Source organism: Geotrypetes seraphini, chromosome 4 (genome assembly GCF_902459505.1).
Source record: "Geotrypetes seraphini chromosome 4, aGeoSer1.1, whole genome shotgun sequence".
Classification (NCBI taxonomy): domain Eukaryota; kingdom Metazoa; phylum Chordata; class Amphibia; order Gymnophiona; family Dermophiidae; genus Geotrypetes; species Geotrypetes seraphini.
The window spans coordinates 49566356-49581357 of NC_047087.1; the positions used below are offsets into that span (position 1 = coordinate 49566356).

A 15002-nucleotide genomic window follows, 5' to 3' on the forward strand; every position below is an offset into this window, starting at 1 on the left:
CATAGAAAAACAAATTATGCACACGAGTAGCTAGGAACCAACCTAGGTGCAACTGGTAGGAGTCTTAACAACCGCCCCCTAAAGGAGAAAGGAAATAGATGCCCTCATGTTCTTGCAGTTAGTCTCTGCTAAATCTTCTATACAGGAGAAGAAGTCCCGAGATGAACACTGGCAATATCCGAGGCAGGAATCAGGAGAATCAAAAATCTGAACAGGGCAGGCTGTACAGAATCATCTTCTATCAGAAAAAAAGATTAGCAAGTTAAGAACCTAATCTTTCATTCTATAGCGAAGACATAGGATTCTGTACTGTAGCTGATGTTCCAAAGCAGTGCCAGACGTCTAGGGATGGACAGATGAGCCTGCCCACAGTACCAAGTGCCCAAAAGCAGCATCCTCTCAAATCACCAAATCCACTCTGTAGAACCTCATAAAGGTGCAGAGAGTAGATCAGGTAGCTGCTCTACTAATTTCCTCAGGCAAAACAGCCAAGGACACTGCCCAGGAAGCAGCCATACTTCTAATTGAATGTGCTGTGAATGAAATAGGGCTTACAAGTGAGCTATTGCACATTGGAACATCTGTGCCTCTAGGCATAAGGGAGCGCTTCTTGTACCTCTCTGCTTGTTTACATAGGCTACTGCTCTGGCACTGTCCGAAAATACCCGGACTAACTTCACGGTATTGCGGTATACAAGCTGTTATTATTATTATTATTCCCTGTGAGGAAAGATTGCAAACTTCTTCTGTGTCAAATGAATGGCTCTCAGTTCCAGATGATTTATGGACTACTTGCTTTCCGATGGGGTTCACTTTCTCTGGAGCAGGCATCCATTGCAGTGGGCTCCCCAGCTGCTCAAGCTGGCATCGGTCAAGAAGGTCATCCTTGAGTTGATTCTGAGAGGCAAGCCCCTCAATAAAGCATCCCCCTGGAGCCACAACGTAAGCTGTGTTTTGCCGGCAAAGTCCAGGGGAGCTCCATCTGCAGGAAGTGGCATTTTAGTGACCATCTGGAAAGAAGAGAGTCCTATAGTGGCCACATATGAACTCATGCCCAGGGACCAACTTCCAGGAAGGCTGCCAGAAAGCCCAGCACCTGAAGGTAATGCCAGGCCATAGGGCTCGGTAAAGCCAGGATCTCTGAGATCTGCTTCATGAGCTTCTGTTTGTGTGGCTCAGAAGAAAAACAGGCCCTTTCAGATATTCCAAGCACTGAGTCGGCTGAAGATGACGCTTTCAGAAGTTGACTATCCAATCCAGGCTCTGGATGAGGTTCACTACCTGTTGCACCACGTGCTCACCTACCTTTTGTGAGGAGGACCTGATCAGTCAATCGTTTAGGTAAAGATGTACCTGGATGTCCATCCTGTGCAGATGGGCTGCTAAAATCACCATCACCTTGGTAAAGGTGCGGGGAGCTGTGACCAATCGTACAGGGAGCACCACAAACTGGAAATGTCACTGCAGAATGTTGAATCTTAGATATTTCCTGTGATCTGGAAAGATGAAGATATGAAGATATGCCTCTGTTAAATCAAGGAACTCTCCCAGAGCCAGCATCACTATAATGGAGTGAAAGTGGAAGACCTTTAGGGCCTCGTTTACCGACTTCAAATCGAGAATGGGCTCCAATCTTCTATGCCTTTCTTGGACACTATGACGTATAAAGTCTATCTGTCTGCTGTTCAAACTCTGGCCTCCTTCTCCAGCTGTCTGGCTGGGGAGTCGAGGAACAGATCTAGAGGGGGCTGAGAAAATTCAATCTTATGTCCCTCCTGAATAATGTCCAGAACCCAAATGTCAGACAAAATCTGTTCCTATTCCCTGCAAAAAAACAGACAGCTGCCTACCGATGTGAAGAGAGGCAGCTGTCGCCCTGGCGTCATTGTTTTTCTTGGAGGCCGAGACATCATGGAAACCTGAGGGTTGCTGATGCCTGTAACTGCCAAATCTCTGTCTGGACCTCTGAGAAGAATAAGTGGAGGAAAACTGGTGGGATTTCCTAGATGTATGAAAACTGCCTCTGCTGCCTCCAGTGGAATGACAGGATTGCTGAGAGGGATTTGAGACGGCAATCCGCCACACTGACCATGAGGCTGTGTAAACCCTTGCCAAAAAGCATCTGTCCCTTGAAGGGTAATCTGCTGAGAGTGGCCTTGGAGGCTGAGTCACCTACCCGCTGTCTGATCCAGAGCATTCGGTGGGTAGAACTCTGATGTCATAAAGAGCATTGGCCATATAATCCACTCCCTCCTTAATCATGTGGTTTATGATGTCAAAGAGTATCGAACAACAAATACCACTGAGAGAAATTATATTCAAAAACAATAAGGGATTCAAATCTAATGAAATATGACTCACAAAGAATCCACTTTTCGAAATCAAAGTGTATTGGCCACATAATCCAATCTCTCCTTAATCATGTGGAGACAGGCATCCCCCAGCTCTGAGGGACAATCCGCAATCTTATATGACAGGCAGCTGCAGATTTGATATCTAAAGAAGGCAGCTGCAGATTTATATCTAAAACCAGCGCTTCAAATTGTCATTAAAGGACCAAGTCCACTTTACAGTCTTGTGAATTCTTCAGCATCACTCCTCCTTCACTAGGAAGGGAGGTGTGCCAGTCACGTGTGCTACTGTGGAGTCTACTTTCAGTTGTGAAATAAGTAGTTGGAAATCCTTAGCCATAGGAGAGAGCTTAGCCATAGCTTTGGTCACCTTCAGAGAGCCAGCAGGTGACTCCCATTGGTCAGTGACTAAGGAGGTAATGTCTGGATGAGCATTTCAACCCCTTATTGCTCGTGGCCTCTGAGCAGGATCCCTTCCTCTTGCACTCCGTGGCACAGGGAACATGGCCGCTCCTCAGCTGGTAAGTCTGCGCAATAAATATAGGGACTGGGGCTAGACTCATCTGGGGCATCCATTACAGATGATTTCTAGGCAAAAAAGAGGTTTTGAGGCAGAAAAAAGGCCTTTGGAAAAAAAAAAAAAATCACTAAAAATCCAAGATGGCTGCCTCCAGAAAATTCACAGCAAAACAGCACGTGGGAGCTTAACTGAAAAACAAAAATGATAGAAAAAGGGGTTCTGGAGATAGGGGAACCTAACCCAAACCCCAGAAACCTTTGAAACTGGGTTTTTCAGACTCCCCTGATTTTCCCCATAGGGAACACTGGGAATACTCACAGTGACTTCTGGTGCCTGTCAACTTGCAGCAGCCTGTCTGCAGGGAGAGGATTTCTGACTCAGATAGCCAGTATAAGTCTGCCAATGGAGATCTTCTGGCTGCTGGTTGGGCAGACTCTGACCATGGACTCCCAACCCCTGAAAATCCATGCGACACATCAGGGGGGAGAAGCTTCCTAGCTGGCTCCCTGATATCCAGAGGGTAGTTACAAAGGGGCCCCACAGCCTGTGCTCAAGCCTCTGATAAATCAGCAGGTAAACAGCTCCTAGGGGAACTGTCCCCGAGCTCTTGAAGGAACACAAAACAGGCTAGCTCCACAGGTACTTTAAGAGATTGGCCTGGGAGCAGCAACCCACCTATGCAAGACTATGCCTTTTCCCTGGCAGAATAAGCCCAAGAAGGAGACTTCCGAGCACTGAAGTCATGCAGAAATCTCAAAAACCGACAGCAAAATACCTAATAATAAAATGAAGCCGAGCAGATCAGAAAACACCTTCTGTGTTCGCTTGCAGAAGGAAAAACTGAAGAGGGAGCTGTTCTCCATTGAAGAAGGGGAGGAGTTCAGAGTTTTTGAGTAACACCAGTTTACAGATTCGTGACTAATGGGAAGCAACAGCTACAGTACAGCATCCTATGTCTTTGTTACAAAAGACTACTTTTCATAATTTAACAGTATGTTAAAATGCATGCCATTCTAATGGGGGTTAGCCCAACTAAAGCTTGATTTACTCTGAGTCACACTTGTTGGAATTAGAGAATGACATGGGGACAAATTTTTCCCTGTCCTGGTGGGAACTAATTTTCCCATCCGAACAAGTTCTTTTCCTGTCCCTGCCCCATTCCTGCAAGCTCTGCCCTCATCTGAACAAGCCTCAAACACTTTAAAATCATAAGTGTTCAAGGCTTGTGTGGTTAAAACAGAGTTACAAGAATGGAGCAGGGACAAGGATAGCGATAAAACTTGCGGAGATGGGACAGGGAAATTGAGTTCCTGCGGGGACAGGGACAAAGTTGTTCCCATGTCATTCTCTAGTTGGAAAGATTCTGTTGGGGAAAATTTCATAAACACTTGTATCAAGCAATGTTTCAAGCAAGGAAATACAAGTCAGGTTTATGCTTGGCTTTCTGGTACTTTTCAGCTCTGACTTTGTTGAAAATCAGTTCACTATGAACAGACTAAGAAGTATATTTCAAAGGGTAGCTGCCAGGACCCTTGTTCATGTACCCCTAAAGTCTGGATATGATCTTTAGTGACACTAAGGCCCTGATTCTATAAAGTCTGTCTAAAGTTAGACGCCAATATCGGCATCAATTCTATAAAACTTAGGCACCCATTACAGAATCTTGCTTAATGTCACCTAAGCGTTTTTAGGTGATGATGCTCAGCATCCTAATATTTAATAATAATAATAATAATAATAACTTTATTCTTGTATACCGCAATACCATGGAAGTTCAATGCGGTTAACAATAGAAGAGACTGTACATTTACAGCGATGATACATATTACAGTGGTGCCTCGCATAACGGACGCCTCGCACAGCGAACGCTGCGCACAACGAACTTTATGTCTTGATCCGTACAACGAACTTCGTTTCACACAACGAAGTCGCCCGAGCTGCATCCTTCCGCGCAGGCACTGCGCTTAACTGCCCTCTCTCCGCCTGGTTCCCTCTTGCCCCCCCGACTCCCCGACACGATCGGGGCAAAAAGGAGCCCAAGCCCTCTTGCCCCGCCGATTCCCCAACTCCCCACACAATATCGGGCCAGGAGGGAGCCCAAGTCCTCCTGGCCACGGCGACCCCCTAACCCCACCCTGCACTACATTACGGGCAGGAGGGATCCCAGGCCCTCCTGCCCTCGACGCAAACCCCCCCCCCCCCCCAACGACCGCCCCCCCCCCAAGAACCTCCGACCGCCCCCCCAGCCGACCCGCGACCCCCCTGGCCGACCCCCACGACACCCCCGACCCCCTTCCCCGTACCTTTCTGTAGTTGGCCGGACAGACAGGAGCCAAACCCGCCTGTCCGGCAGGCAGCCAACGACGGAATGAGGCCGGATTGGCCCATCCGTCCCAAAGCTCCGCCTACTGGTGGGGCCTAAGGCGCCTGGGCCAATCAGAATAGGCCCGGGAGCCTTAGGTCCCTCCTGGGGGCGGGGCCTGAGGCACATGGGCCCAACCCGACCATGTGCCTCAGGCCCTGCCCCCAGGAGGGACCTAAGGCTCCCGGGCCTATTCTGATTGGCCCAGGCGCCTTAGGCCCCACCAGTAGGCGGAGCTTTGGGACGGATGGGCCAATCCGGCCTCATTCCGTCGATGGCTGCCTGCCGGACAGGCGGGTTTGGCTCCCGTCTGTCCGGCCAACTACAGAAAGGTACGGGGAAGGGGGTTGGGGGTGTCGTGGGGGTCGGCCAGGGGGGTCGCGGGTCGGCTGGGGGGGGCGGTCCGAGGTTCTTGGGGGGGGGCGGTCGTTGGGGGGAGGGGGGGTTTGCGTCGAGGGCAGGAGGGCCTGGGATCCCTCCTGCCCGTAATGTAGTGCAGGGTGGGGTTAGGGGGTCGCCGTGGCCAGGAGGACTTGGGCTCCCTCCTGGCCCGATATTGTCGGGGAGTTGGGGAATCGGCGGGGCAAGAGGGCTTGAGCTCCCTCTTGCCCCGATCGTGTCGGGGAGTCGGGGGGGGCAAGAGGGCTTGAGCTCCCTCTTGCCCCGATCGGGTCGGGGAGTCGGGGGGGCAAGAGGGCTTGAGCTCCCTCTTGCCCCGATCGTGTCGGGGAGTCGGGGGGGGCAAGAGGGCTTGAGCTCCCTCTTGCCCCGATCGTGTCGGGGAGTCGGGGGGGGGGGCAAGGGGGCTTGAGCTCCCTCTTGCCCCGATCGTGTCGGGGAGTCGGGGGGGCAAGAGGGCTTGAGCTCCCTCTTGCCCCGATCGTGTCGGGGGTGCCAGGGACCACACGGAGTCACCCACCGTACCACCCGATTCGGGTAAGCGCAGGTATCGGTGGGTGGCTTATTTGCGGGGGGGTGCCTTATTTTACATTTTTTTCTAAAAAGGGGGGGCTGTCTTATTTGATGGCCCTGCCTTATCATCGGGGAAACACGGTAGAAAAAAAAAAAAAAATGAACAGTTAAGTCCCAGTTTTTGCCGCTGAGACTCTGCCCTCTCACTGTAAAATTAGACTCTACTTAGTCTGTCTTTAAATTTAAAAAATGTGTGTTGTTTTAAAAAACAATTATGTTTTTAGATGTATCTAAATAAAAATAATAACCAAAAATTTATCTTTTTTTATGTCATCTTAGCATATTTTATGCTACAGAACGAATTATTTTTTTTAACATGTATTGTTATGGGAAAACGCGTTTCACATAACGAACTTTTCGCATAACAAACTTGCTCCTGGAACGAATTAAGTTCGTTGTGTGAGGCACCACTGTATAGTGTTGTTACATTTACAGAGATGTTACATAAAATAGCAGTAATAAAAAGTCATATACTGAAGAGGAGGCTATGCATATACAGCGATGTTACATGTTATAGCGGTGATATATTTACAGTGATGTTAGATGTGAGGAAATGATAAGGCAGGGCAATTAGATAACACAGAGATAGAGTAAGAGAGGCCATAGTGGCTTGGGAGGGGCGCGTAGTCAGAGGGCATGGAGGCATATCGAGGTCAGGAGGGTGCAGGGAAGGGGGGGAAGGCAGCGTTAGCGGAATTTGTCGAAGAGGTAGGTTTTTAGTGACTTCCTGAACAGGTGGTAGGGCGGGGAGTTGGAAATGAGGGCAGTAAGGCAATTGTTCCATTTGCCCGCTTGGAATGCTAGGGTTCTATCAATGAATCTCTTGTAGAGGCAGCCTTTTAGGGAGGGAAAGATGAATAGGTGGGCGTTTCGTGTGCGAGAGGGGCCTGCTATTTCAAGGTGCTCAGACAAGTAGATTGGGGAAGATCCTGTTAGAGTTTTGAAACAGAGGCAGACGAACTTAAAGATGATCCTTGCCTCTACTGGAAGCCAATGGAGTTTGGTGTAGTAGGGGCTAACATGGTCGTATTTTTTGAGATCATAGATGAGGCGGACGGCCGCATTTTGGACTGTTCTAAGACGTTTGATGGTATTTTTATAGGATCCCAGGTAAATAATGTTGCAGTAGTCTAATATGCTTAATACCAGGGATTGAACGAGTAGACGAAAGGCTTGGTGGTCAAAGTAACGTTTGATGGTGCGCAGTTTCCAGAGGGTATAGAAACATTTTTTCACCTGGGCACTGGTATGGTCATCGAAGGTTAGGGTGCGGTCCAGGATGACTCCAAGGATTTTTATGGTGGGTAGGATAGGGTAATCTAGCCCATTCAGTCTGAGGGAAGTGTTTGTTAATTTATGGTTGGGACTCGCTAGGAAGATTTTGGTTTTTTCAGAGTTCAACTTTAATTTGAGTTTTGAGGTCCACAGTTCTAACTTGGTGAGGATAGATGCGATGAGTTTTTCCGTTTCTAGAGTGAGTGAGGTAATGGGAACAACGATGGTGATGTCATCTGCATATATGAACGATTTTAGGTTTGAGTTTGCTAGGCTTCGTGCCAGAGGGGTCAAGTAAATATTGAATAGGGAGGGGGATAGGGGAGAGCCTTGTGGGACTCCACAAGGGTTACGCCAGTGGTGGGAGAAGGCTCCATTACTGTGGACTTGGTAGGTACGGTTGGTTAGGAAGCCTGTGAACCAATCTATTACCTGTCCGGAGATGCCGATGGAGTCAAGGCAGTTGAGCATAATGTCGTGGTCGACCAGGTCGAAGGCGCTGCTCAGATCGAATTGAAGTATCAGGGCGCTTTTACCCAGCGAGAACAGATGGAGGAGGTAATTTGTCAGAGCAGCTAGGACGGTTTCGGTGCTGTGGTTTGGGCGGAAACCGGACTGGGAGTCATGAAGGATATTGAACTTGTCGAGGTAATTCGTAAGGTTGTTGTTGACAAGACCTTCCATGAGTTTTTGGAAGAGTGGTATGTTGGCGATGGGTCTGTAATTGGTGATGGAAGAGATTGGCTCCTTGGGTTGTTTAGGGATAGGGGAAATGAGGATGTGGCCAAGTTCGGACGGGAAGTGTCCAGTGGACAGGCATAGGGATACCCAATTGAAGAGTTCTGCTTTGAATGATGGGGGGGCGCATTTCATGATGGTGGGAGGACAAGTGTCTAATAGGCAGTTGGAATTGGCGTATTTAGAGTAAAGTTCGAGGAATAGATTCCAGTCAGGATTTTCAAAGGAGGTCCAGGACATGTCGGCTATTGAACCTTCTATATCTACTGCGTATAGGTTGAGTGGGGGTTCGGGGCTGTGAGCTGCAAGAGACAGTTTTAGAGTGTGGATTTTGTTCGCGAAGTGGTCGGCTAGAGTGATTGCGGACGGAGGGAGGTCTGAGGTGGGGCGTTTGTGAGAGTCTATGTCGAATAGGGAGTTAACTAGTCTGAAAAGTGCTTTGCTGTTAAGAGAAGGGGAGTTTATTAGTTGGGAGTAGTGTTTACTGCGCTTATCGATGATCTGTTTTTTGTATTCTTTGACTTTCAGTCGCCAGGTAAGTCTGTCTAAATCAGTCCCTGATTTACGCCAGATTCTTTCAAGTTTCCGGACTTCTCGTTTTATGGTCAGGAGGTCCGCGTCAAACCAGCTGTTTGAGGGGCGAAGAGTTTTCGAGCGAAGTTTAAGAGGGACAGTGGTGTTAAGAACCTGGTCGCTAAATTTTTCCCAATTTAGGTGGAAGTTGGGGTCTACGTCGGAGTTGGAGATGGGAGTGTAGTGTGACCAGAAGTCTGCTGGATTAAGATGTTCTCTTGTCCAGATGAATTGCTTTGTATGGATGGGGTTAGGCTTTTTGTTAGGTTGTTTTTTGTGCCAGGCTAGTTCAAAATTGCACAGGAGATGGTCAGACCAGGGGGTATTTGACCAGGTTTGGTCTAAGAGACTTATGTTGGGAGTGGTGTTGGTATTGGAGAGAAAGGTGATGAGGTCGAGGTGGTGACCTTTGTTATGGGTTGTGGTTTGGGGGGGATTGGAGAAGCCTAGTGACGTGAGGAAGGAGAGAAGGTCTGCGACATTTGAGTTCTCTTTCTGTTCTAGGTGTAGGTTGATGTCTCCTGCTAAGAGATTGTAGGTGCCTGCTGACGAGTTCGCAAGAAGGTGCTCGTAGAAATCGTCTTTTGCTTGATTCCATTTATTAGGGGGTATATAGAATAGCGTGATGATTAGGTTATCTATACAGTCTGTTTTGGAAATTTTGCAGGTGAGGATTTCCAGGTCCTTGGTTGATTTAGAGTCTAGGACATGGAAGTGAAGGTGATTATGGAGAATGATAGCGAGGCCACCTCCTCTTTTTGAGTTTCTTGAGAGAGTGATAATTTTGTAGTGTGGGGGGAGAATGTCGCCTATGATGGGGTCCTGGTCGGAAATGAGCCATGTTTCGGTTAGGAGGACAATGTCTAAGCGAGTTTCATCCAGTCAGTCTTTGATGAGCTGGGCCTTATTTCTAGCTGAGCGGATGTTCAAGTAGGCACAAGGAAGAATGGATTGTTGTGGGGGGCAGGAGGGTATCGTATATTGCAGATATTTTAGAGATCGTTTTCTTTTAGGAGTTGGTCTGGGAGGGTGGCGGGTGGTGTTGATCACAGGAATTGGGAAAGGACCTGCTTCTGTGCAATCGTGTATAAGTCGATGAGGGCGGAGGAATTTGTCTGGACCGGGGATTCTAGTCCAAGTGGTGTAGGTTGAAATAGGTTCAAATGCTAGAACATTTGTAATCCAGCCTCTTGTGCTAAGCAGATAGAGGAGGAGAAAGGCGGGGAGATTATGAGTGATGCTGGTCATGTTGGTCTGGTCGGGAGGGGGGAGGAAGATTCAGAGGGGGGGCAAACTGAGAGGCTGGTGTGAAGGGGAGGCCAAAGCTGGGTTCGCAAGGGGGAGATTGAGGGGTGTTGGGGGAAGAGGAGGGCTAGGGGAGAGGCTTGGAGAGGGGCAGCTAGGTGAAAGTAGCAGGCCTGGGAAGGGAAGAGAGAGGAGAATAAGGGTAAGAAGGGTGGCTAAGGGCGGATACAAACACGGGGTATGTAAACTAGAGTGCAGAGGGGAGGCTTATGAATGAATATAAATTCAGGGCATGTAAACTGGAGAGATTGTGGAGAAGGTAAATCTATGACTATGAATAGGTCGTAAGATGGAATTAAAGGTAAAAATCTGTAACGGGTATGAAGTAGGAGTCGTGGGTAGATACAAAGAGTAAATCTGTGAACTTGAGAGAAGATGATCAGATCAGGGAGGCCGCAAGTGAGAGACAAGGAATATAGTACGTGGCCCTCGGGAGTTAGTGACACTGAGTTAGGTGTCGGTCTTTGGCGGCTGAGCCCTTCACTGTGCTGGAACAGGGAAAAAGACCCGGTCTGCAAAGCCCTTAAGAGGGCTGGAAAAGCAGGCCAGGGGCCGAAGTGGCTGCTGGGGGCGGGGCAGGCCGCCGAACGCGTTGCTCCTCCGGTGCAGTGAAGGGGGACGACTCAGGAATTTAGGCATCCCCAATTTATGCCAGGGTTTCCTTTGCTAAAGTTAGATGCTGATATTGAAGCCTAATAGCACCTAGTTCACAAAGAGGTGACTAACTCAAATACATGCCCATGATCTACCCCTAACCATGCCTTTTAATGTAGGTGCTTTGGGCTAGGCACCTACATTTTATAGAATCGCATTTTTTGAGTTAAGCGCCTAACTTTCAGTTAAGTCCAATTAAAGCCGATTGTGAGGTGTTGAGTGCCAGTATTAGCACCGATTAAATCTTTGGCTCAATAAAGTTAGGCACCGATATTGCAGCCTATCTTTAGGCAGACTTTATGGAATCAGGGCCTAAGTGCTTTTTATTGATTGGAAACTGCTAAAAATGCCATCTTATTTTCTTTAATTAAACTAGCAACTGAATTGTCAAAAAGATTTTGGAAATACTTTGCTTGGATTTCCAGTAGTTACTCCTTCCCTAATTCTTCCCATTACGTGCATCCTTCATATCTTCCACGTAGGTGTTTTATAACTTAGTAAATGGAAGTCTTGTATGAAAAATGGGTTCTTTAACCTATCAATCAGGAAACTATTTGATAAATCTTTCTTGCTCATCCTTCAGATTTAAGAGTTTCTCTAATTAAGTCATTTGCTTTCATTATCTACTCTAGATGTTCAGGTCCAGCACTGATGAGATGCTCAGATTAAAAAGCACAAATGAGAACAAGCAGATGGCAATTAAAATGAGAGCACAATGAAGCATTCTAAACTCACATCTTCATAAATGTCAAAGAAGGCTGCCACCACAGCATCTTCAATTTGATTTAGATCTGATAATTCCCAATAGACTTTAAATGTTCGACCCACTCTCTTGCAGCTTGCATTAATGCAAGGGACATTCTCTAGTAAGAAAGCTTGCTGGTTACTGTCAAAAGAAAAAAACCCAACATTATTTAAAAAATATTTCTTATGAGATAAAACAATGCATGTACCTTAATCCACAACCTGAAATATATCTTACTGGTCTTGTCAGTAAGATATTAAAGTCAATCAAAAATATTTTAAACTAAACTTTAAACAAACAAAATACATGATTAAGATACTGGAGCATTCTGTATCCCTCAACTGAACATTCCTGATCTTGCTAAATATGAAACCATATTTATATGGTTTTAGCTTAATAGAGTAACATTCTTTCTGTAATATACAGAAGATGAAGACAGAGAGGAAAGGGAAAGACAGTTACAGAGCCAATTAGACCTCCAGGTCTCCAGGTTTTTACCACTTTCTATCTGTATCAAATATTCAATAATTTTAGTTACATGGCATTTAAAAATGTCAGACAAATGTAAATACATGATTATATGTTTTGTGCTTTGAACTATTCTTCCTAATATTAAAAAAAATGTACAAACTTTTATTCAGTAGTTATCACCCTTAATATTTTTTCTTTATTTTCTGTAGATAACGTTAACATATTTCCACCTCCCCCCACCTATGGCGGTCAGTGCTTTTTTATTTTTTTTTTAAATGATGGCCACTGTGAACTTTTTATAGCAGATAATTGGTGCTATTTCCAGATACTGGCTGGCATTGAATATCTGGACATACTATAGCTTGGCTGGGGCTATTTAACCAGGTCTGACAATATCGGATAGGAAACTGAATGTAGTTAAGATAGCCTTTTTTCTATCTTAACTTTATCTGGACAGTTACTTGGTTAGCAAACTGAGTATCAACTGGTAGCTTCTGAACTCTGCCCCTCACCCTTCCCAACTGCCCCAGCACTAGCATGATCCAGATAATGCTGCTGAAAATTCAGGATTGCCCTAGTCAGTGGAACTTATCTTGGATAAGTCCTACAGAATACTGACTACATCTTTTTTTTTTTTCAAAATAGCAAATGCAACTGCAGACAAAATCTAGCTGTTCTGTTACTCAAACTCCTTCAGGCAGTGCCCCCACCCCCCCAGTAGGTCTGCATACCATCATGTAAATTTTTGTATTTGCTGCCAATTCTTTTCTTCAGCTGACAGCAAATCCTTTTTATTTTCTCCCCATTCTTCAGTCCTAATCCTTTTCAACTACCCCAATACACCACACCCTAGTTCCACCAATTCTTTCCAAAGCCCCTGTACAGAGCTCAGGCCCCTGTTACTAGTGCTGCCCAATTCAGGAAAATAATTTTGATTCGATTCAGCCTAGCTCACGTTCACGATCTATTACCAGCTCTGGCAGGATACATATTTCAAATCTGACATATTGTAATCACAAAACAGAAAATAAAATTATTTTTTCCACCTTTTGTTGTCTGGTCATTATTCAAATCATGCTGGTCCCAGGCTCTGCGACAAACGACTTCTGATAACTTGCTTGCCAGGGTCTCCTGCCCATTTGTCATTTTCTTCTTTCTCCATGCTAAACCATCCATCTTCCATCTCTGTCCTCTCCTTCCATGTCCCTTCCCTCCCCCAGAGGTCTTGAATCTTTTATTTTTTTTGGCTCCATCCACACAGCTGCAGCGATGGACCCCACCATCCCCAGATCCACCATTTCTCCTTTTCTCAAATACCCTTTCATCCAGCATCTCTTCCCTCTTTTCCCACCACCCCAGGGTCCACCAGCTCCTTCCCTCCCTAAATCCCATTGCCCATCATCTCTCTCCTTCTCCTCTGTTTTTAGACCCATTATTTCTTCTCCCCCCCTCCCTGTCCAGTATATGCACGTCTCTTCGGACCCCCCCTTCCTTACCTCCCTCCCTCTGTGTAATTCTACTTCAGGGCTCCCCCCCGAAAGGCCTGCATGTTTCCCCCCTTATTTGTAGCATCCTACAGCTTCCCCCCTGGCCTCCCGCAGCCTGCTAGGATCGCTACAGTACTGGCGATCCTCTGCAGGCTGCCTTAATTAGCTGAAGGCGAGACCGGGAGGCCAGGGGGGAAGCAGGAGGATGCTACAAAGAGTGCCTATGCAGCACTTTATGACTGACCCTCCCCCCTCGCCCTGTAAAGCAGGAGCAGCAGCGGAAGTGAGCGGCCAGACAGATGCAGCACTGCTGCTCCTGCTTTAGGAGACCTAACGAATCTGTGAGCCCGATTCTATTTTTTTAATGAATTGATTCGAATCGGGCAACACTACTGCTTACTCCTATGACTAGATCAATCTTCCTATTAGAAACATAGAAACATAGAAAGATGATGGCAGATAAGGGCCATAGCCCATCAAGTCTGCCCACACCATTTACCCACCCTCTTAAGTCTACTGACCCCTAAAGTACAATAATTGTACTGTCATTCTACTGACTCGCCAATTCAAGTCCTAGTGACCCTATCCCTTGGCATGACCTCGTAGGGATCCCACATAGGTATCCCATTTGTTCTTGAAGTCTGGGATGCTGCGTGCCTCGACCACCTGCACTGGAAGCTTGTTCCAATGCTCAATCACTCTCTCCGTGAAGAAGTACTTCCTGGCGTCTCCACGAAACTTCCCTCCCTTGAGTTTGAGCGGATGTCCTCTTGTGGTCGAGGGTCCCTTGAGAAGAAAGATATCCTCTTCCACCTCGACCCGTCCCGTGATGTACTTAAAAGTCTCAATCATGTCTCCCCTCTCCCTACGCTCTTCGAGAGTGTAGAGCTGCAATTTGCTCAATCTTTCTTCGTACGGGAGACCCTTTAGCCCCGAGACCAACCTGGTGGCCATCCGCTGAACCGATTCAATTCTGAGCACATCCTTACGGTAATGTGGCCTCCAGAATTGCACACAGTATTCCAGATGAGGTCTCACCATGGCTCTGTACAATGGCATCATGACTTCAGGTTTCCTGTTGACGAAGCTTCTCTTGATACAACCTATCATCTGCCGTGCTTTAGATGAAGCCTTCTCCACCTGAGTGGCTGCCTTCATGTCAGCACTGATGATCACTCCCAAGTCTCATTCTTCTGTAGTCCTTGTTAAAGTTTCTCCATTCAGGGTGTAGGTTCTGCAAGGATTTCTGTTACCGAGATGCATGACCTTACATTTCTTGGCGTTGAAGCCAAGCTGCCAGATCAAGGACCATTTTTCTAAAGTACGCAGGTCTTGCTCCATAGCATCCTGTAGATTATAGCCGTTTACTATATTGCATAGTTTGGCGTCATCAGCGAATAAGGTTACCTTGCCTTGAAGCCCTTGAGTTAGATCCCCAATGAATATGTTGAAGAGGAGTGGGCCCAGGACTGAACCCTGTGGCACTCCGCTAGTCACCTCTGACATTTTAGAGAAGGTACCGTTAACCACCACCCTCTGAAGTCTGCCA

The 15002-nt window shown here is 47.0% G+C and overlaps 1 protein-coding gene across 2 annotated transcripts in view; it reads right to left on the reverse strand.

Annotated features, from left to right (window-relative positions):
• ITFG1 (integrin alpha FG-GAP repeat containing 1) overlaps nt 1-15002 on the reverse strand; it is a 304607-nt gene that overhangs the window by 109176 nt on the left and 180429 nt on the right. For both annotated transcript variants that reach the window (XM_033940818.1, XM_033940817.1), the window contains exon 11: nt 11486-11636. In XM_033940818.1, coding sequence (XP_033796709.1) covers nt 11486-11636 — 151 coding nt within the window. The remainder of the gene's footprint in view (nt 1-11485; nt 11637-15002) is intronic.